Source organism: Lepus europaeus, chromosome 20 (assembly GCF_033115175.1).
Source record: "Lepus europaeus isolate LE1 chromosome 20, mLepTim1.pri, whole genome shotgun sequence".
Lineage (NCBI taxonomy): Eukaryota > Metazoa > Chordata > Mammalia > Lagomorpha > Leporidae > Lepus > Lepus europaeus.
This window is the reverse complement of record NC_084846.1, coordinates 11,883,863-11,906,891: the sequence shown is the minus strand read 5'-3', so window position 1 is coordinate 11,906,891 and position 23,029 is coordinate 11,883,863. Positions and strand designations below refer to the sequence as shown.

The 23,029-nt window shown below is 56.8% G+C and overlaps 1 protein-coding gene across 1 annotated transcript; it reads right to left on the bottom strand.

The window, feature by feature from the left end:
• Positions 1-1,713: 1,713 nt before the first annotated feature.
• LOC133748988 (ultra-long-chain fatty acid omega-hydroxylase) lies at positions 1,714-22,622 on the bottom strand. The gene is made up of 13 exons (XM_062178038.1): positions 22,549-22,622; positions 16,896-17,118; positions 14,909-15,053; positions 9,386-9,439; positions 9,182-9,309; positions 8,860-8,981; positions 7,935-8,205; positions 7,164-7,230; positions 6,942-7,071; positions 5,211-5,344; positions 3,840-3,904; positions 2,934-3,016; positions 1,714-2,500 (listed from the first exon to the last, which is right to left on the bottom strand). Exons 2-13 carry the CDS (start codon positions 17,115-17,117, stop codon positions 2,323-2,325), a joined length of 1,599 nt encoding a protein of 532 aa, XP_062034022.1. The 5' UTR covers position 17,118; positions 22,549-22,622; the 3' UTR covers positions 1,714-2,322.
• Between the last annotated feature and the right edge of the window lie 407 nt (positions 22,623-23,029).

The window sequence follows — 23,029 nt, the reverse complement described above, 5'->3', positions numbered from 1 at the left end:
TCGTTTGCGGACTGTCCAGCAGAGGGCGCCTCCGCCACACTCTGCAGAGGGAGATGCGGCCGCGGACAGGACCAGGCCCCCACCCCCCCACCCCAGTGCATTGTTCAGACTGACAGCGGCAGGTATAGCAGGGTCCCTCCGACCCACCCCTCCGCACCCCTCTCGTTCGTTCACCGTTCGTTCGAGCACTCAAGCAGGGTGATCCCGCGCTATCCACAAGCCAGGGGAGAATGGAGGTGCGGAGAGGGACACTCACCTGCCCAAGGCCACCACTTAGGAAAACTGAACCCGCATAACCTCTGCTTCTTTGGTTGTTGGTTTATTTTATTTTTTGCTGGTGAACTGGGGGGCTTCAGGAGGTGTTGAGGGGGATGGTGCGCTCTTGGAGACTCTCTGTGGGGTCAGGGGTGCGGGAGAAAGAGCAGCAGCAGCAAAAACCAGGTGACTCTCCTAAGACGTCCCCGGGCAGCCACGCAGGACTCGGGCCTTGGGATTCCGGCCGACGATCCCGGAAGCAGCCACTTGGGGGCACCCAAGACACGCGTCACGGGCATCTGCAGCGCTGACTGCCTGCTTCGCCCCAGCCTGTGCGGGGGCACCCGCTTCTACACAAACAGACGTTGGGGTGCAGACCAGGCCCGGAAGCCAGAAAGATGGGGGCGAGAAAAGACTCAAGATGCCCGCTGAGACCCTGAACGTGAAGAGCCTTGGGTAAGTGACTTCCTTCCAAAGCCTGGCTTTCCACCTGTGAGATCATTGAAAGTGATCTGGCCAACTTTTTACTTACTTAGCAGACACAGGCAGAGGGGTTCACGCCTCAAAACCCCACAACAGGTGGAGCTGGAACAGGCTGAAGCTAAGAGCTAGGAAAAGGCCATCCAGGTCTCCCACAAGGGTGACAGGGACCCAAAGACTTGAGCAGGCAGCTGGGGTGGGTGGGAGGCAGAGCCAGGACTCAAGACCCACGCACTCGGACACCGGATGCAGGCGTCCATCCGTCCCGGCCCTGTCACTGCCCCACCTTCCACATCCCCAAGCTCTGGACCACCCCACCATTGAGTTCCCCAAGCCAGAGATGCAACCAGCACCACGAGCCCCTCTCCCCTCCACAGCCCCATCCAGGCTGCTGCTGTCCTGCAGAGACCACCACTTCCTTCTCCCATATCCCTAATCCTGCAGCTGGTGCACGAGCACACCCCTCCCCTCTGACCTGCTGTGTCCTGCTGTGTCCCTGCTCTCACACACACACACTCCATGGCTCCCCGGGGCCCTGAGCAGTAAGGCTGAGTGTCTGGCCCTGTCCACTTCCCTGTGAGTTTCTTCATCTCTCTCTCTGCTCAGAGCACTCACAATTGCTGTTCCTCCCCCCCCCCATGCTCTTCCCTGCATTTGTCACCCACTCTGCGTCTGCTCCCAATTCAGCCACCATCCCCCTAATGACATTCGCCCAGCACCTGTCCCAGGTATCGACAAAGACTTACACATGGAATCATTTTCTCAGTATCTGACCCCAGTCTCTGCAAGAGCGGGAACTAGGGGAACTAAGTTGAACCACCACCTGCAGCACTGGCATCCCTTATGGACACCGGTTCGAGTCCCAGCTGCTCGACTTCCGATCCAGCTCTCTGCTGTGGGCTGGGAAAGCAGTGGAAGATGGCCCAGGTCCTTGGGCTCCCGCACCCGCGTGGAAGGGAGAAGTCTGTATACCTCACTTTTATTCTTCAAAAATCAGCACCCTCAGCAAAGGGCCTGTGAGCGCGGGAAGAAGGCGGGGCTTTGCGGGGCGGGGGTGTGACTTTCCAGGGCAGCCATAGAAAACAAACAGCAGCTCCAAAGCCGGGCTGGGACCCAACGCCTGGGAGTTGGGGGTGTCCGCAAGAAGCTGATGGCGGTCAGCCTGCAGCGTGAGTCCTCAATGCCTAAGCAGGCTGGGGCGGGGGACAAGGGGTGGGGCTGTGGTCTCGCATCGGGGGCGGAGCTCTAGCAGAGGTAGGTCTTAGGTCCTGGAAGGCTCAGTGGGCGGGGCCTGGGGAACCGCAATCCATGGGATTACCGGAGGGCGTGGCCTAAACCCAAGAGGGCGTGGCCGCGTCTGGTCCCTCAAGCGGGACCAGGCAGGTGCAGGCACTCAGGGGGCGGGACCTGGACCTCAAGGGGCGGGACCAGACCCTCGGGGGCGGGGTCTTGGTCCTGAGTGGCGTGGCCAGCACCTTCAGGCTGCTCCCCAGCGCAGCCTGGTTCTCCAGAAGCAGAGCCTGGCCTGGTCTGTGAGCTCGGGGGCGGGCCTGGCGCCCCGGGGGGTGTCCGCAGGCGCGCGGCCTCTCAGGCCCGCGGAGGCAGCGGCTCCACGTTGAGCCAGATCCCGTTCTCCGTGCGCAGGATGAGCTCAGGCTTCCGCCGCACCTTGCGCGTGCGGTCCACGCTCAGGCGGAAGCGCAGCAGGGTGAGCGCCACGACCACGCGCATCTCGGCCATGGCGAAGCTCTGTCCGATGCAGTTCCTGGGGGAGGGGCGAGGGAGGGAGGGCTCAGGGCTGGCAAGCCTCACGGGGCTTCCGGGAGACCCTGACACTTCGCTCCGTGTCGGTGCGCGCTCTGGGTCGCGTGTGCGCATCCTGACGCAGCCTCTCCTGAGCACACACGCCCTCTCCCCCCCGCCAGCCTCAAGTGCCTCATCTGTAAAATGGGACGACTGAACCCCTCGTCGGAGCACATGAGCACACAACTCTCAGCCTAGTACACAGTAGGTGTTCAAACAGCAGTCTGGTTAGGGGCCTCCTGGTGCACGGGGGGGGGGGGGGGTGCAGAGAGGCATGGGGGTTGACGAGATGGACAGCGGCCTGGGGCGTGGTCTCTGATCTGTGCACCTTTCACTGGCTCTGCTCCTCCCACACCTGGCTTTGGACTTGGGGGCAGGGCGGAACCGTGAGTTACCTGGGTCCTGCAGAGAACGGCACGTAAGCCAGCGGGGACCGCTGCTGTGGGGTGTCCGGGTCGAAGCGGTAGGGGTTGTATACCTGGCCAGGAACAGCCTGGGGGTGAGGCTGGGGGCTGGCCTAGCCATCCCAGCCCGTCCCCCTCTCTGCCCAGCTAACAGGGAGGCCTCGGGGCCACCACCTCTTCCATTCCACCCACACATTCACTACAGCCCTGCCACACCTGCCTCCTTCCGTTCCCAGCCACCTCAGGGCCTTTGCACGTGCTGCACCCTCTACTGGAACAGACCTGTCCTTGCTGTTTAGAGCCTGCAGCCCTCAGCTCAGCATCTCTGCCTTGGAGAGGCCTCTCCTGGCAGCCTGGGCTAGCATGCACCTTCCTCGCAGGTTTTTATTTCTTTTGTGCATTTATCCATAGCCAAAGTAAAGCTGTTTATGTTTGCTTTTTTGGGTCTTCTAGACTTCACTGTGAGACCCACGAGGACAAACATAGCATTAGCCTCTCTCAGTGCCTGACATATGTCTGGAACACAGTCGGTGCTTGAGAAATATTTGTTTTATGGCACAGCGGGTCAGGCCACCGTTTGCAACACCAGGATCCCATACTGGAGTGCAGGTTCGAATTTCGAATCCCAGCTGCTCCACTTGTGATCTACCCTCCTGCTAATAAGCCTGGGAAAGCAGTAAAAGATGGCCCAAGTGCTTGGGCCCCTGCACCCGCATGGGAAACCAGGAATGGAGTTCCTGACTCCTGGCTTCAGCCCGACCCAGCCCTGGCTGTTAGGGCCATTTGGGGAATGACTTAGGAAGATCTCTCTCTCTCTCTCTCTCTCTCTCTCTCTCTCTCTCTCTCTCTCTCTCTTTCACAGAGTATAATGCAGGGAGGTTTGGCACAGAAACTCACCTTGGAATCAGGCCACACCGTGGGGTTGTGGTGGGTCCCGTAGATGCTGACCAAGCAGATGATTCCTGTGGGGATGGGTGGGGACAGGTGAGAGCAGGTGAGAACAGAGGGGGACAGGGGAGGGCAGGTGGGGACAGGGGAGGATGGGGGGGACAAGGGAGGATGGTGGGGACAGGGGAGGACAGGTGGGGACAGGGGAGGACAGGTGGGGACAGGGGAGGACAGGAGAGGGCAGGGGAGGACAGGGGGGACAGGGGAGGACAGGAGAGGGCAGGGGAGGGCAGGTGGGGACAGGGGAGGGCAGGTGGGGACAGGGGAAGATGGGGGGACAGGGGAGGGCAGTGGGGACAGGGGAGGGCAGGTGGGGACAGGGGAAGATGGGGGGACAGGGGAGGATGGGGGGACAGGGGAGGGCAGTGGGGACAGGGGAGGACAGGTGGGGACAGGGGAGGACATGAGAGGGCAGGGGAGGACAGGGGGGACGGGGAGGACAGGTGGGGACAGGGGAAGACAGGGGAGGACGGGGGAGGACAGGGGAGGACGGAGGAGGGCAGGTGGGGACAGGGGAGGACAGGGGGGGACAGGGGAGGGCAGGTGGGGTCAGTGGGGCCAAAGGGAGCCAGGTCCTCCTCTGGAAACATTCTGCTCTCTGGATCTGCAGAGACCCACCTGCCACCACCTCCTATCCACCCGCCCCTGAAAAACTCCACCGCCCCCTTCACTCCCCAGCCTCTCCCAGAGAATCTCCCCATCACATCTCTTCTGGCTGCACGCTGGCCACACAGGGGTCTTCCACACTCCCAAAGCAGTCACTACTTCCTCCACAGCTCAGAGGCCCTCCGTGGCTCCCAGGCACCATCAGGGCCAAGTCCAAGCACCTCCACCTGCCATCCCAGGTCTCAGGCAGTCTGTACCATGCGGCTCGGCTCCACAAACACACACACTCCTTCACCTCCAACTCCTGAGGTTTCACCTCCCACTTTCTCTCCTCCAGGCAGCCCTCCATGCATTCTTATCTGGGCTGCACCAGTCCCTGTCTGTCCCTTTAGTCCATCCTTGGCACCCTGAGCTGAGAATGCCTATGCCCTGCTGGGTCTCCCTCCCCTAGGCTGGATGGTGCTAAAAGCCTGGGCCTTGGAGTGAGGGCCTCTCTAGTCTCCAGCATCAACCAAGACTGCACAACCAAGCCCCTTACTCTGACGCCTTCCTTTCCACCTGGATGCCCCCACCTGTGTCTCCACACACTGTGTCCCCACTACCCCCCACCATCACCCCAGAAGCAGCAGAGACACACAGGGCTGCCTCTTGTCCTGGAACAGAGACACACAGAGCACAACCATGCCACCACCCTGGGCCCCAGCAGCCGGGCACCTTTGGGGATGATGCGTCCATCCGGGAGCTTGACGTCCTCTGTGCAGCGGCGAGAGACCAAGGTCACGGGCGGGAACTGACGCAGGCTCTCCTTGATACACATGGTGGTGAAAGGTAGCTGGGTCAGGTCGTCCCTGGGGAGAAGGGGGCAGGTGACTCCCCCGGAAACACACTGAACTCATGGGCAGGAGCAGGACACCCCGCCAGGGGGCCATCATGACCCAGCATCTCCCAGCCTCATCTCAGCTGTCCCATGCATACTCCAGGATGCAAAATACCTGCTCGCCAACCAACATCTGTTACCCTGAGCCAGGCTGCAGGGCCTGGAGGGTGTGGGGGATGGGCAGCATGGGCCTTTCATGGATAATTAATTGTGTGGGGGTCAGGGGCATGCCCAGGAGACGCCTGGACAGCCAAGAGAGCTCAAGGCAACAGCCTGTTGACCAGTCAGTCTATAAGGATCGATCTCAGGATCTACAAGGCCGGGGCCAGCGTGGGGGACCCAGCAGCTTAAGCCACAGCTTTGGGACCCCAGCATTGCACATCAGAATACCATGTTGGAGTCCTCTGCTTCTGACCCTGCTCCCTGCTCATGTGCCTGAGAGGCAGCAGATGCTGGTGCAAGTGCTTGGGTCCCTGCCACCCCCATGGGACACCTGGATGGAGTTCCAGGCCTCTGGCTTTGGCCTGGGCCATTGCAGCCATCTGGGGAATGACCTGGTGAATGGAAGACCTCTCTCTCCCTCCCTCTCTCTCTCTCCCTCCCTCTCTCTCCCTCCCTCTCTGTCACTCTTTCTTTTTTTTTTTTTTAAGATTTTATTTATTTGAAAGAGTTACACAGAGAGAAGGAGGAGGAGGAGAGGGAGAGAGAGAGAGAGAGAGAGAGAGAGAGAGAGAGAGAGAGAGAGACTTCCAACCACTAGTTCACTCCCCAGCTGGCCGCAACAGCCAGAGCTGCACCGATCTGAAGCCAGAAGCCAGGAGCTTCCTCAGGGTCTCCCATGCAGGTGCAGGGGCCCAAGCATCTGGGCCATCTTTTATTACTTTCCCAGGTCATAGCAGACAGCTGGATCAGAAGTGGAGCAGCCGGGACTCAAACTGGCGCCCATATGGGATACCAGCACTGCAGGTGGCATCCTTACCCGCTACGCCATAGCACCAAACCCTCTCTGTCATTCTTTCAAATTGTTTAATTATATTGGAGTCCCCTGACCCTTATCCACCGTTTCACTCTCCATGGTTTTGGTTTATCCATGGTCTGAAAACATTAACCCAAACATGTCAGAAATAAACAACCAGGGCAGGTGCTGTGGCAAAGTAGGCTAAGTGTCCACCTGGGGGCCATATAGGCATCTGTTCACGTCCCAGATGCTCCTCATTTGATCCAGCTCTCTGCTATGGCCTGGGAAAGCAGCAGAAGATGGCCCAAGTGCTTGGACCACTGCACTCATGTGGGAGACCCAGAAGAAGCTCCTGGCTCCTAGCTTCAGCCTGACCCAGCTCCAGCTATGACGGCCATTTGGGGAGTGACCTCTCTCTCCCCATCTCTCCCATTCTCTCTGTGGCTCTGCCTTTCCAATAAATAAATAAATCTTAACACACACACACACACACACTTGACAGCTGCAGACATTGGAAGGCAGAGAGCTCAAGCAACTTCTCCAAGGCCCCACAATCCAGACACGAGAGCTGAGACTCACGCCCCTCCCAGTTCTGGGCCCCCACACTGACCACTGCAGCTCCTCCAACTCCCGGCCTTTCATAACCTCACGGATCTCTTCTCTGCACTTCTCCTGGTATTCTGGATACTTGGCCAGGTTGAACAGCACCCACGAGAGCCCACTGGAGGTTGTGTCATGGCCTGCGGGCACAGGTGAGCGAGGAGGCTACTGTGACCAGGAGGACACTGGAGCCCCCTTCCCGTCCTCCGTCCTCTGGCTCCCGCACCCTCACCCTCAAACATGAAGGTGTCAGCCTCGGCCCGGATGTCCTCGTCCGACAGCTCCTTCCCATCTTCATCCTGGAACAGGCAGTTGGAGAGGGCTCAGCATACTCACCCCCTCCCCTACACATCCCAGGAGCTGCTCCAGAGTCAGTAACACCCACCCCCTCCCCTAAGCTAAGGTCAGGGGGCCAGTGTTGCAGCACTGCGGGTTAAGCCATTGCTTGCAACATGGTCATCGCGTATCAGAGCATGGGTTCAAATCCCCATCATGGGTCGGCGCTGTGGCACAGCAGGTAAAGCTGCCACTTGCAATGCTGGCATCCCATATGGGCACCGGTTCAAGTCCCGGCTGCTCCACTTCTGATCCAGCTCTCTGCTATGGCCTGGAAAAGCAGTAGAAGACAGCCCAAGTGCTTGGGCCCCTGCATCTGCATGGGAAACCCAGAAGTTCTGGCTCCTGGCTTTGGACTGGTTCAGCGCCAGCCATTGCGGCCATCTGGGGAGTGAACCAGTGGATGGAAGATCCTTCTCTCTGTGTGTCCCTCTCACTGTCTGTAACTCCACTTCTCAAATAAATAAATAAAATATCTTATAAAAATAAATCTGTCAAAAAGAGGCTCTATTAACTTAAAAGGACTGAAACTCCTCATCCTGGCTGAGACTCGGCCCCTGACCTGCGGGAGTCTGGACATGGATCACCTTCTATGGCAGGTGCATGCCCTGGCCGTGGAGGCTGCCCCTCCCCCACCCCTACACTCCCCTCCCAGAACCCAGCTCACCCTGGCCAGGAGCAGCACGTCGATGAAGTCCAGGGCCTTGCCCTGCTTGGCCTTCAGCCAGGCCTTGGGGCCCTGCTCGGACAGTGCCCGCCGGCGCTCCTGGATGACCTCGGTGGTGAAGCGGTGCACGGTACTGCAAGCCTGCCGGAAGCGCCGCCCATCAGCCGTGAGGTGGTAGTAGACGAAGTCCAGGTAGTGGTGCAAGCGGTACTGGCGCCGCACGACCAGCGCGCTCAGCTCGATGATGGCCGAGATGTAATCGCTCATCTTCCTGCCCGGGAGAGGGCAAGGTCAAGGACACAGGGCCTCCCTCCCCCCACCAGACCACCTGGTGGAATATTCTCCTGCAACAGCTGGGCCAGACCAAAGCCAGGGACCCAGAATGCAATTAGGAACCCAAGCCCCTGTTCTTATAAATGGTTAAACTGACACATACTAGGGGGCCTCTGTATGGGGTCCAGTGTGGGGGATTAGAACCCATGAATACTTAAGAGACAGCATATGACTTGGGCAAGAGCAAGCCCTCTGGGTGTTGTGGTTTGCACGTGTCTGTCCCCGGGGATTCAAGTGTTGGAAGCTAGATCCCCAGGGTGGAGATGTTAGGAGGTGGTGGTCCCTTTAAGAGGTGGGGCCTCGTGGGAGATCATTCTGACTCAGCTCTGGCTATTGTGGCCATCTGGGGAGTGAACCGGCAAAAGGAGAATCAATCTCTCTCTCTCTCTCTCTCTCTCTCTCTCTCTCTCTTCCTCCCTCCCTTTCTCTCTCCCTCCCTCCCTCCCTCCCTCTCTGTAACTATTTTAAAATAAATAAATCTTTTTTTAAGAGGGAAAGGACTTGAACATGCCCATTTTCCGGATAAAGAAACTGAGGCTCAGGCATGTGTTTCCTGGAACACCTCACCCCCAGGGCAGGCGGTCACACTCACTCCTGGCAGTTACTGTTGTAGCTGAAGACACATTTCTGCAGGCTGTCCAGGGTCATGAGGCTGACATGCTCAAACATGTCCAAGGAGACCACTGAGCCATCTGCCAGACGCCGCCACTTCGCCTGGAGGAAGTGACACAAAGCCAGTTGGGTGTAGAGACCCCAGGCTGCTGGGGACCGGGCTGCATCCTCACCACCAGCCCCATCGCACAGGGGAAGCAACGGAAGTGGCGTCCTCACAGCTTGTAGCTTGCCCAGGAGCCGAAGCCAGGGACCAGGCTCGCACCCAGGCTGCCCTCCGTCCAGGAAATCCTGAGACTCACATGCAGGATGTCAGTGCACTGGTTGAAGATCTTCATGTAAGGCTTGAGGATGTCGAAGTGGAAAGCGGGTGTCAGCAGGCGCCGGTGCCGGCTCCACTTGTTTCCCTTGCTAAGCAGCAACCCATCTCCTAGATCCAGAAGACTGAGGTCAGGGACCTCTCCAAAGAGCTCTCCCAAGCCCCAGCCAACCCACATGGCACTCACCTAACCAAGGTTTCAGGAAGCCATAGAAGAAGTCATCCTTGGGGGCTACAGCCGCTGTGGAGAGGGAAGAGGCAATAACGACACCCTCACCCCCACTCAAACACCTGCCATGGCTCCCTATTATTACCCTTGCCAAAAAAAAAAAACTTCAAGTTCAGTCTAGCACTGAAGGTCCTGCCCCCTCTGGCTCCTGTTGCATCTCCCATCTTAACCTTCAGCCTACAATCAACAGCACCTCTCTCATGGCTCACCTCCAAGCCACTGGCCACCAGGAAGGGACCATTTCCCTAACCCGTCTTCCTCTTTTCTTGCAGCTCAAGCCAAATGTATTACACATCCCAGGCTCCCAGCCTCCAGCTTTGTCCTCCCCAGTCCATCCATCAGACTGGTCCCAGGGGGATCTGACTGTCAGATCTGACCATGTCCTCTTCTTGCTCCCACACACATGCCACCTCCAGGCAGCAGCTACTCAGCCCACGTCCGCCCAGTCCTCTCTCAAGACATCTCTAATCTCCATGCCCCTCCCATTTCATGTCCCAGCAGTTTTCTCAGCTCCTCAGAAAGGCCCTGGGTGCTCTCTGCTCTGTCTCTCTGTCAGCTGCCATCTCTTCTCTAAGCACTCTTCCCTCTCCCCACTGCCTCGGCCTCAGCTTAGGTTGCAGCTCCCTTCCTCACTCATCACTCTGGACTGGATCTGCACAGGGGAGAGACCACCCTGACTGCTAAAGACGGTTTGATTGAATGAATTAATCAAGCAATCAACCAAAGGATGGATGCGTGAAGGAAGAAAGAGTGGGAATGAGAGGGAGAGGGGGAGGGAGAGGTAAGTGGATGAGTGTACGGATGGATGGATGGATGAGTGGATGGACGGAAGGATGGATAGATGGATAGATGGTCAAGTGGATAGATGGATGGGTGGATGGGTAAATGGATGGACAGGTAGGTAGATGGATGCATGGATGAGTGGATATGTAGGTAGATGGATGGATGATGGATGACTAAATAGGTGGATAGGTCGATGGATGGGTGGGTAGATGGGTGGGTGGATGGGTGGGTGAGGAGATGGTGGATGGATGGATGGATGCATGGGTGGGTGGATGGATGCTTGAATATATTAATGGACAAGTGAACCACCTTCTATGCACCAGAGGTGAGGCTGATGGGCAGGGCTCCAAGAAGGTTGCATCTGAAACTCAAATGATGTCACTGTTACCTGAATGTGACTCAGCCACCCACACACACACACTCCCCAGAAATTGGCCAACTGTATGCACAGTCACCCATCCCAGTGCCCTCCCATCCAGCACACCTCCTGTGCCCAACCTTGCTGCGTGACACTGGACACCCAGAGATGGCTCAGCTCCACGCCCTGCCTGGAGGAGTTCCTGGGTGGGGCAAGAAAGGGAAGCAGAAGTGCACTATGCAACCACCAGGGAGGCAGACAGTGTACCAGTGCTACAGGAGGCACAGAGAAAGGACTATTTCCTGGAGGATGTAGCTTTGGAGACAAAAGCAGGAGTCCACTCATCCATCCATCCATCTGTCCATCCATCCATCCATCCACCTACCCACCTATCCACCTGGCCCTCCATCCATCCTTCCACCCATCCACCTATGCACTCAGAACCGACACCAGGTATGGCCAGACAACCACCATGGCTCCCTACCACCCCCATATCAAGTGCAGCTCACACACTTGGCAGCCCAGATCTTACTTAGCTCCCAGTCTCACTTCCTGCTTCCCCCACACAGCACCTCCATCCCATACCAGCTCACCTGAATTCTCTGGCATCTTCATACACCCACACCTGTGCAACTGGCAAGACCCCACCCACCCACACACACACGCAGATGCTTCACTTCACAAACTCCTATGCATCCAGCAAGGCCCAATTCACTGATGCTCCCCTTTCCCCAACTGAACTCTCCCTCTGCTACAGGTCCCTCTTCCAACCCTAACCCTGACCACTCAATGCCAGCAAAGGCCAGGCTGCCTTTCCCCCAAGAGGAAAGGCGAGTGGTGATGCCTACCTAGGAGGAGGTTGGGTAAGAAAAAGGTTCAAGCAGCAACCAGCTGAATAAACTTGGGCTTGAACCACTCTGCCCTCATCTTCCAGAAGAGAAGTAGACAAGCCTGCCCCGCAGTGAGACTCCCCAGCTAATGTGTTCCCAGCACACAGTAGGTGCTCAGTTAATATGTCTGGGCGCTGGCAGGTGCTTGGTGCAGCAGAAAAGTCACACCATGGGACACCTGCATCCCCTGTTGGAGTGCCTGGTTTGAGTCTCAGCTGCTCTGCTTCTGACCCAGCTTCCTGCTAATGTACACCCTGGGAAGCAGCAGATGATGGTTCAAGTGCTTGAGTCTCTGCCACCCACGTGGGAAACATAGGTGGAGCTCTGGATCCTGGCTTCAGCCTGATCCCAACCTGGCTGTTACAGGTATTTGGATGGAAGATTCTCTCTCTCTCTCTCTCTCTCTCTCTCTCTACCTTTCAAGTAGATGAAAATAAACATTTTTAAAAAGAACTTATGAGGCTCTCGCATTGTGGTATGACAGATTGAGCTGCCGCCTGAAACACCAGCATCCCATATGGGTGCCGGTTCTAGCTCTCTGCTATGGCCTGGGAAAGCAGCAGAAGATGGCCCAAGTGCTTGGGCCCCTGCCACTCATGGGAGACCTGGACAAAGCTCCTGGCTCCTGGCTTCGGATCAGCCCAGCTCCAGCCATTGCAGCCACTTGGGGAGTGAACTAGCGGATGGAAGATCTCGTTCTCTCTCCCTCTCTCTCTCCCTCTGTAGCTCTGCCTCTCAAATAAATAAATAAAATCTTAAAAAAAAATTATGGTCCATCTGTCTGTCAACACTCAGCCATGAAAAGGGATGGAAATTCTGCCCCCTGCTATAACATTTAGATCTCAACACCGTGATGGCTGAGAATGCCAGGGGAGAGAGAGGAGGGAGAAGGGAGGGGAGCAATTACGTCATGGGGATAGGGTGCTTTATAGGACAATGAGAAATTTTTTAAAAAGATTATTTATTTGAGAGGCACAGTTATAGAGATGGGGGAGGGGAGAGAGAGAGAGAGAGAGAAATCTTCCATCTACTTGTTCAGTCCCCAAACAGCTGCAATGGCCAGAGCTGGACCAGTCTGAAGCCAGGAACCAGGAGCTTCTTTCACATGGGTGCAGGGGCCCAAGCACTTGGGCCATCTTCCACTGTTTTCCCAGGCAATAGCAAGGAGCTAGATGGGAAGTGGAGCAGCCAGAACTCTATCCAGGTCTCCCATGTGGGTGGCAGGGACCCAAGTACTTGAGCCAGCACCTGCTTCCCAGGGTGTGCATTAGCAATGAGCTGGTTAGGAAGTGGAGCAGCCAGGGCTCAAACCAGTGCCCATATGGGATGCCAGCGCCGCAGGAGGAGGCTTTAACCTATTATGCCACAGCACTGGCCCTGATGTGAAAGTTTTGAAACTACAGCCAGTGGTTTGCGCAAGCTGGGGAATACACTCAATCCCACTAATTGTTCACTTTAACATGGTTAATGGTATGGTCCATGCAGTTCACCTCCATAAAAAAAAAAATCAGGCATCAAAGCAAGCTGTAATTAAACACCTGTCTATCAGGATTCGCTCTCTCAAGCCTTTTCACCGCTCCCAATTATCTTCTCCATTGCAAATGCCAATAAAACCAGGCGCCAATGGAGGAGCCCTGTGTGCCTCAGGGCAGCCGGCTCTGCAAGTGCAGAGCAGCAATCCCCGAGTGGCTATGGCTGCAGCATAGAGTCTGGGGCTTGGAGCCAGGCTTATCCCAACCCAGGTGGGCAGGGACAGAGGTGGGGAATGCCTGGAGGCCCCCGAGGATTCACTCCAAGCTGACTCAAGCTCCCACCCTCTCGATCTGGGAGCTGCCTATGCGGCTCCTCTGGTGCACAGGCAGTGGGTGCTGTGCTTGTCCCAGGAGGAGAGGAGTGGGGGGACAGAAGGAAGCCTGAGTGTGTCTATGTGCTAGGCTCATGCTGGGGGCTCTGCCCCTTGGGTTTACAGGGAGGGTATAGCCACACAGGAAAAGCACAAGAAGGACACGGATACTCGGGGGTCTGGGGAGGAAGGAGCAGGGTGGGGGGGAGGAGGAGGCAGAGGACAGAGGGGGAGAGAAAGTGAAAGAGTTCCTTTAAAAGACAGAAGAGGCCGGCGCTGTGGCATAGTGGGTAAAGCCACCGCTTGCAGTGTTGGCATCCCATATGGGCGCCAGTTTGAGTCCCAGCTGCTCCACTTCCCATCCAGCTCTCTGTTGTGACCTGGGAAAGCAGTAGAAGATGGCCCAAGTCCTTGGGCCCCTGCACCCGTGGCTCCTGGCTTCGTGCTAAAGTCAGGATTCAAACCCAGCCCACCCGGGGCCTGAGCTGAGACCCTTCCCAGAATGATGGCCACCTCCTAGCAAAGCCAGGCTCCAGGTGTGCCCTTAGTTCCTTGGAGATCATCATCCCTTCACAGATGCAATCAATGGGGAAGGGAAGACAGCCGTGCCATCCTACCCCTCCCCCCACGGCCCCTGCATGGCAGCCTTAAGGTGGTCCCCAAATATGTGTTTCTAAGGGGGCCCAAGATGGAAGCCAGACATCCTAAAACATCTGGAGCTCTCTCTCTCATCCCCCTCCCAATGGTCCCCACCCAGAGCCCCACAGCTGGATCCAGACACACCCAGCCCTGAAGGGTTAGGACCGAGCCTAGGAGGTCAGGGAGGGCTTCCTGGAGGAGGCGGTAACTGGAGCTGAGCATTGAAGACTGAAGATTGGCTGAGAGCTCACTGAACCTGCTTGGGAGTCTCACACAGTGGGCTTCGCATGGATGGCAGAAAGGAAGAGCATCCCTTTCACATCTTGCTCCCTGCTGAGCAGGAGTAGCCCAGGAAATGCAGGAGATGCTGCGAGCTCTGGCCACAGAGGGGAGGTCAGAGCACAAGCCACGGGAAGTGCCATGGTGTCTCCTTAACAAACCACAGGTGAGGGGCCAGTGCTGTGGCCCAGGGGCCTAAACCACCAGCAACCATCGTCCCCTGTAAGCAGCACGTCCAGCCCAGCTCCCTGCTAATGCACTTGGAAAAGGCAGGGAAGCTGGCCGAGTGCTTGGGCTCCTGCAACCCACGGGGGAGACAGATGGAGCTCCAGGCTCCTGACCTCAGCCTGGCCCAGCCTTGGCTATTGTGGCCATTTGGAGAGTGAACCAGCAGAGGAAAGATCTCCCTCGCCCTCGCCCTCGCCCTCGCCCTCGCCCTCTCCGCTTCCCTCTCCCTCTCCCCTTCCCTCTCCCTCTCCCCCTCCCCTCCCCTCCCCCTTCCCCTCCCTCTCCCTCTCCCTCTTCCTCTCCCTCTCCCTCTCCCTCTCTGTAACTCCTATTCAAGTGTGGAAACCCTACTGAAATAACCCCCTTCCTCTGAATCATTGTGGCCTTGCCTAGAAGCCCAAGTGGGTTCTGGGAAAGGGAGGCAAGGGCTCACCCACGGCTCAGCGGCCCAGGGCACCTACCGGAGGCACCCACAACAGGTTTGATATAATCCGGGTGCACAAGGACCAACAGCGGCAGGACAGGTCCGATCCACACCAGAACCACATGGTGCATACTGTCCAGGACTTTCTTCTCATCTTGCAGGCCCGACTCGTTCGGAAGGTACTGTGGGGGGTGGGAATGAGGGAGGGGCGGTGAGGCGGTGCCCGGCCATGCTGTGTGGCTGTGCACAGCTCACTGCCCCTCTCTGAGCCTCTGAAAAGAAAACAGGCAAGAGTCAACACTTCCTTTGAGGTCAGCCAAGATAATCAACGGAAGAACAGCAGGAGTCCAACACTGCAACAGACACATGGCTGAGAGTAAAGAAATAAAACAGGGCCGGCACTGCGGCATAGCAGGTGAAGCCACCGCCTGCAGTGCCAGCCCACATAGGCACTGGTTCAAGCCTCGGCTGCTCCACTTCTGATCCAGCTTCCTGCTACTGCACACCTTGGTGCTGGCTCAAGTCCTTGGGTCCCTGCCACCCACGTGGGAGACCTGGATGGAGTTCTGGGCTCCTGGCTTCAACCTGGTGCAGCCCTAATTGTCAAACAAATCTGAGTTCAAACCCACTTCCAGTTGCTGTGTGACCGTGGGTGAGTGACTTAACCTCTCTGGGTTTGAATCCATTAAGAGAACAAATTGGTGAGATAGGGCAGATCCATGGCTTGCTTTACAAGCTGTGAGAATCAGCAGACTGCTCAGGTACTAATGAGCAAGGGACAGAGCTGATGATTGGCAAATGAGTGAGCAAAGCTTCTTGCTGCCCAGCCTCGAGCCTGTCCGATGACAGACTGTGACATCACTCAGGCCGCACCGGGCACCAATGCCTAACCACTGCCTCTAGGGCCAGTGTCCAAACATGGCTTTCTGGACTAAGGACATTCGAGGCAGGGCCTGAGAATGGGTAGAAGTTCATCTGGCAGAAAAGAATATTCTAAATGGAGGCCAAGGTCCTTGCAGATGGGAAGCCAGGGCTTAGGTCGGAGGAGGTGGCAGCCATTCCCTGGGACAAGAGGGACAGGGCAAAGCAGGTGAGGAGGGTGGGGCAGAGTCGAGGACACTGAACACCAGCCTTTCTCTGAATGGCAACAGGGAGCCATGGAGGGTGTGTGAGCTGGGGAAAGGGGCAGGGTTGGATTCAAGAATGGCTCTGGAACCAGGGTGAGGCACAGATTGGAGGGGTGGGGCTGGAGATAGGAGCCCAGCCAAGCAGCTGGAGGGGAGAAGGAAGGGGAGAGATTCAGGCATGGGGGAGAAAGGACTGGGAAGTCTTCCCTGCTAAGTTCCCCATTGGGGGGAAAAATTCCAATAGAACGCTCTTGATAGGAAGTGGGAATATGTGTGTCCTGGCTCCTTCTTCTGAGACGCCCAGACTGCAAGGCTTTGCCAGGGAAGACACACACCTCCCCCTCGGCACCTGCTGGTACCCAAGGCATAGCAGGTAAACCACCTTCTGCAATGCTGGCTGCTGGTTCGAGTCCCAGCTGCTCCATTTCCAATCCAGCTTCCTGCTAATGAGCCTGGGGAGCAGTGGAGGATGGCCCAAGTGCTCAGGTGCCTGCCACCCATGTAAGAGACCAGGCTAGAGTTCCAGCCCTGGGGAGTGAACCATGGGTGGAAGAATTTCTCTCTCTCTCTCTCTCTCTCTCTCACTCAGCCTTTCAAACAAATTAATAATTTTAAAAAAATCTACAGGCACCCCTTCCTGCCCCACCCCACCCCAGGACCCTAAATGCTACAGTGACAGCACCTGCTGCTCCAGGGACACAGAAAATTCATCTCCAGACTCAGGTCTGCCTCCTTCTCCCAGCTGTGTGACCTTGGGTAAACAGCTTGCCCTCTCTGGTCCTCGGTCTCACTCTCCAATCAGCCTCCTGCGAAGCCAGCGGGCTCACCGCCCTCCCTGAGTCCTCACGGCCTGGGCAGCCCTGTTCCCCACCCCACCCCCGCCCCGGCCACACTCACCATGCCCAGGTGGCCCAGCAGCCAGTTGCGCCGCGGCGGCTGCGGGAAGCAGCGGAGCTGGCGGCAGAGGCTGTGGAAGCGCCAGCAGAGACGCAGGAACCACAGCAACAGGCGGAAGAGGAAGAAGAGGAGGGACAGCAGGAGGGTGGACACGGCGTAGACCCGGAAGGTTGTGTTTTCCAGTCCCAGCAGGTGCAGCAGGTGGTCCGTGATGGGCAGCATCCTAGGAGACAACGGGAGCCCACGGGGTCCAATGGTACCCAATACCCATGCGCGCGGCCCAGACCCCGCTGGCCTGGCAAGTGCGTGCGCACTGGAGGCCCCGCCCACACGCCCTCCACCTAGACCTCTCTCACGCAGGGCTTCCTCCATCCCTGCACAGCTGGGCAGCGTCCTGGACATTCAATCTCCATACACAGGAGCACCTGCCAGCCACTGGCTAACACCCTGGCGGATACACACCCCAGCCACCACCCCCTCCGGGAGGTGGTAAGGCCGCCGCCTGCAGCTTCTGCATCCCATATGGGCGCCGCTTCAAGTCCCGGCTGCTCATCTTCCCATCCAGCTCCCTGCTAATACACTTGGGAAAGCAGCGGAGGATGGCCTAAGTGGCTGGATCCTTGCCACACACGTGGGAGACCCGGATGGAGTTCCTGGCTCCTGACTTTTGCCTGGCCCAGCCTCGGCTGTTGTTGGCATTTGGGGAGTAAACTGAGATCGATATCTCTCTCAGTCTCTCTCTCTCCCTCTACCTCTCTCTCTCTCTCTCCCTCCCTCCTCTCCCTCCCTCCCTCACTCCCTTTGAAATAAAATGAAAAATAAACTTTATTTAAACATTTATTCCTTTGAAAGGCAATATGACAGAGAAGGAGAGACTGAAAAAGAAAGAGAGAGATCACCCATTTGCCTGTTCGCTCCCCAAAATTTCACAACAGCCAGGGCTGGTCTAGGCTGAAGCATCCATCTGGGTCTCCACCATGGGTGGCAGGGATCTAAATACTTGAGCCCAGCCAGCACCGCGGCTCAACAGGCTAATCCTCCACCTGCGGTGCCAGCACACCAGGTTCTAGTCCTGGTCGGGGCACCAGATTCTGTCCCAGTTGCCCCTCTTCCAGTCCAGCTCTTTGCTGTGGCCCGGGAGTGCTTGGGCCCTACACCCGCATAGGAGACCAGGAGAAGCACCTGGCACCTGGCTTTGGATCAGCGCGACGCACTGGCCACAGCACACCGGCCGCGGCGGCCATTGGAGGGTGAACCAACGGCAAAAGGGAGATCTCTCTCTCTCTCTCTCTCTCTCTCTCTCACTGTCCACTCTGCCTGTCAAAAAAGAAAAAAAAAATCTTTAAAAAAATAAATAAATAAATACTTGAGCCCTCCTCGGCTGCTTTCCTAGGGCCATCAGCAGGGATCCGAATTGGAAGTGGAGTAACCAGGACTCAAAGGCGCTCTGCAAAATGGGATGGCAGCGCTGCAAATAGTAGCTTAAGCCAGCCCCAATAAATGAATGCTTAAGCTATTGTTCAGCCGTAAAAGGGATCAAGATTCTTCCATACACAACATGAGTGAACACTGAGGACCCTCGAGGTTGACAACAGAAAGGCGCCAACAGACAAACATCGTAGGGTCCTCCTTTCTGTGAGATTCCTAGAGCGTTGAAGTTCACAGAGGCAGGAAGTGGAGCAACGGTGGCAGGAGACTGGAGGAGGACAAGCTGGGAGTTGGTGTGCAATGGGGACAGAGTTGACGTTTTGCAAGAAAGTTCAGGAGATGGGGGATGGTGATGGTTGCACAACGCTGTGAATGCGTGTCACACTGATGAACTCCACGTGGGGGCCAGCGTTGTGGGGCAGGGAGCTATGCTATCACCCAAAACTAGCATCCCATCCCGGAGCACAGGCCCAAGTCTCATCCACCTGCCCCGCTTCTGTTCTAGCTCCCCACTAATGCACCTGAGAAGGCAGCAAGTGATGGCCCAAGTACCTGGACCCTGCCACCCACATGGATGACCCACATGGAGCTCCAGCCTGGCCCAGCTCCAGCCATTGCAGCCATTTGGGGAGTGAACAATCGGTGGAGGATATCTCTCTCTCCCTCTTCCTTGTAACTCTGAATTTCATTGTCTTTTAAAAAAAACAATTTTTAAAATTTATTTGAAAGAGTTACAGAGAGAGAGAGAGAGAGAGAGAGAGAGAGAGAGAGAGGTCATCCATCTGCTGTTCCACTCTCCAAATGGCTGCAGTGGCCAGAACTGAGCTGATCTGAAGCCAGGATCCAGGAGCGCCTTCTGGGTCTCCCATGCAGGTGCAGGGGCCCAAAGACTTGGGCCATCTTCTACTGCTTTCCCAGGCCATAGCAGAGAAGTGGAGCAGCTGGGAATTGAACCAGCATCCATATGGGATGCCAGCACTCTAAGCTGGGGCTTTAACCCGCTGCGCCACAGCACCAGCCCCGTGTAACTCTGCATTTCAAATAAATAAATCTTTTTTTAAAAAAGGGAGAGGTGAGCACATAGGGAGGTGAGTGATGGGGAGGTGGGTGCAGGGGGAGGTGGGAGCCTCCAAACTGGGCAGCAGTTTTTCACAGAAGAGGCAACAGTTCTTTCCAAGCAGAAACAGCTCATGCTGTGGGTGCCCAACCTGGATCTCCCTAGGAGCCAGGGGTTTCTCATATATAGAATGGGAATCATTTCAAGAGGCCCTTCTGATACCCAAGAAGAGAGTTGGATAAAGGGTGCAGGAGGGGGGGCAGGGCTGTGGAGCAGTGGGTTAATGCCCTGGCCTGAAGCACCAGCATCCCATATGGGTGCTGGTTCAAGGCCCAGCTGCTCCACTTCCCATCCAGCTCTCTGCTATGGCCTAGGAAAGCAGTAGAAGATGGCCCAAGTGCTTGGGCCCCTGCACCTGTATGGAAGACCCAGAAGAAGCTCCTGGCTCCTGGCTTCGGACTGGTGCACCTCCAGCCATCGTGGCCAGTTGGGGAGTGAACCATCGGAGGGAAGACCTCTCTCTCTTTCTCCCTCTCCTCTCTCTGTGTGTAACTCTGACCTTCAAATAAATAAATAAATATTTTTTTAAAAAAATAAAGGGTGCAGTGGGGAATTTGGAGTACATCTGTCTACTCTGCAAAAGCAGGGTTACAGAAAGCATTTGAGGGGCCAGTACTGTGGCGTAGCAGGTAAAGCCACCAACCTGCAGCACCAGCATCCCATATGGGCACTGGTTCAAGTCCCAGCTGCTCTGCTTTTGATCCAGCTCTCTTCCATTGCCTAGGAAAGCAGTAGAAGAGATGGCCCAAGTCCTTGCACCCCTGCACCCGCGTGGGAGACCCAGAAGACGCTTTTGGCTCGTGGCTTCAGATTGGCCTAGCTCCAGCCTTTGCAGCCATCTGGGGAGTTAATCAGCAGATGGAAGACCTCTCTCTCTCTCTCTCTCTCTCTCTCCTTCTGTCTCTCTGTAACTATGCCTTTCAAACAAGTAATAAATACAACTTTAAAAAAAAAAAAAAGCATTGTGCATAGTATCTGCTGGTTCACTCCCCAAATGGGCACAATGGCTGGGGCTGGGCCTGTCCGAAGCCAGGAGCCAGGAGCTCCATCCAGGTCTCCCACGTGGGTAGCAGGGGCCCAAGCACTTGGGCCATCTTCTGCTGCCTTCCCAGGTGCATTAGCAGGGAGCTGGATGAGAAGCAGAACAGACAGGACTCAAGCCAGCGTGTTGCCATGCAGTGCCAGCAATGCAACCTGAGGCTTAACCCGCTGTGCCCCAAGTCCAGCTCCAATCACTGCATCATCTTTTACCATGTGCACTTTTGAGGCTAACTGGTCCCAGTTCAAACCCCAGCCCTGCTCTTCCCCAAGGTGGAAGCAGCCTTGGTTGAGTGAGCCCAGTCCCTGCCCTCAGCCTCCGTTTGCCAATCTGTGAAATGGGTTAGCAACACCAGCTCCTGCCACCTAAGGTTGATCAATAAGATAAGACCCACAAAGGTCTTGCCACCCAGTGCACGAAATGTGAGCCATTATTGCTATCTATCCCTCTCTTTGTGATTTTTCTAAAAGCTAGTGAAATCCAGAGCCAGTGAAATCCTCAGAATGTTGTGGGTAGCCGGCTGCTCAGTTCCCCTCCAACCAACTCGCAGTCTCATCTCTGACACTGGGCACCCATGGCCCGTCTTATCTTGGCAGCAAAGGTGGCATCAACTGCTTCAGTGGCCAGCCCACGCCCAAGGAGCACCGGTTTGTCAGGCTTGTTCGGCCAGACGCCAGCTGGGGACTTGTTATACAAGGTGTGTGGGCTCAGGGAAGGAATGCAGGTCCTGGATGCAGGTGGGCTGGCGGGGGCAAGCACCACACACCTGCCTCTTGGGGAGCACCAGGCTCTGGGCCCATTGGGTGCCTGGCCTAGGAGAACCCCAATGCTGGGGGTCCCGTCCCCATATCCCATCCTCCTGGGTGCTCTCTTGCCCAGCCTACAGTCAAGACAACCCATCACTGCCCCACAAAGGATTCTATGAAGCTCTCTGCCTCTTTGCTGTGTGGTTACAGGGGAGTGTCTGCACCTCTCTGAGCCTCAATGCCTTCATTCCTACAACCGGATTTCCTCCCCCTACCTCACCTGGCTGAGATGATAATGCAGTGTTTGAAACTGCCCAGCTCCCTGCCAAGGCACACACAGCTCCTAGCTAACTGTGGGCCTCCCCAACACAGTTACTCAAGCGCCCCAGCTGTCAGAGTTGTCAAGGAGGGGAGAGCTGGGGTCCCTGTGCCCTGAGTATCTCCCTAGTCATCCAAACCCTAGTGTAGATTCCAGCCTGGGGCTAATGTTACAGCTTTGAAACCCAAGCCCAGCTACACGGAGGTGCCGGGGCCCTCAGAAAGTGGCCCAAGGATTTTGGGGTCAGACAGGGCTTGTTTGTTCAAATCCCAGCTACCCCACTGGGTGTTCCTGGGGAGGGAGGGCAAGTGGCTTCTCTTCCCTCACCCCACCCCCTCCTTCTCTGAGCTTCGAATTTTTTTTTCCCCCAGCACCCATCACTCGCCCAGCACTTCTGCAAGCCTCTGCTAGCTACCTAATCCAGCCTGAGATTCCCCAGGTACTCCCCCCACCCTCTCCCAGGTAATTGGCTTCAGTAGCCCACCCACCCCACCCCCCGCCGCGTGCACGAGCATGACCCCCCACCCTGGGGCTTCCCAGAGATATAAGCCAAACCCCTGGGACACCAGATAGTGTGGTTCCTCCAGCATTTGAGGAACAAACAGCATTTAGCACCACATGCAGGAGCTCATGCTACCCTCATATCCAACTCCTGGAGTCCCAAGGGCGGGGACCCTCTGTCCTCATAGACAGGGGGGAACTTGGAAGCTCTGCGTCTGCCCCCGGGGTGGACAGAGTGGGCATGGATGTCCTGCCTAGGACGGGAGGGAAGGTCGCCTCGAAACCCCTTCCCGGCAGACATTCCAGAGTGGAAGATACTCCCAGGACTCCCAGGCGCACGGTCAGGTGCATGCCACCACCCCTCAAGTCACCCATTTATCCAAGTGCCCGGCACACGCGCCCTGGGTGGGGATGGGGGTGGGGGGCGATGTCACCGAGCCGCCGCGGGCCTCGGATCACGGACCCCTCCACCCCCTACCCCACACGCTTCTCGGCGCACTCACCCCGCGGGTCTCCGAGCCTCCAGCTCTGAATCCGGATCCACCAGCCCCGCAACCTCGGCTCTGACCGCACCCGGCAGCCGGCAGCCGGCGCAGCCCTTTAACCCCGCCCGGCCGCGCCTCGAGGCCCGCCCCCCTACCACCCAACCCCGGACACGTCCCCGCCCTAGGCGCGCCAGCCCAGCCCTGGGAAGGTGGAGAGAGAACTCCGGAGACGTGCAGAGGCGTGGAGAGACACAGCAAGGGAGGGGGACTCAGGAGGGAGAGACGGGGGCACTGGGCGCAGACACAGGGACTTCAAAAAGTTGGTGCAGAATGGAATTAACAGATGAAAGCTACTTTGGTGGGAAAGAAAGAGAGAGAGAGAGAGAGAAAGTTTTGAACGCCAGGCATAGTTTTTGCACACTATGCATTTTTTTGTTTTTCCAGGAACTTCCATGAAACCCCCTGTATGCTCAGATTGCAAAACTTGCACCAAAATAAA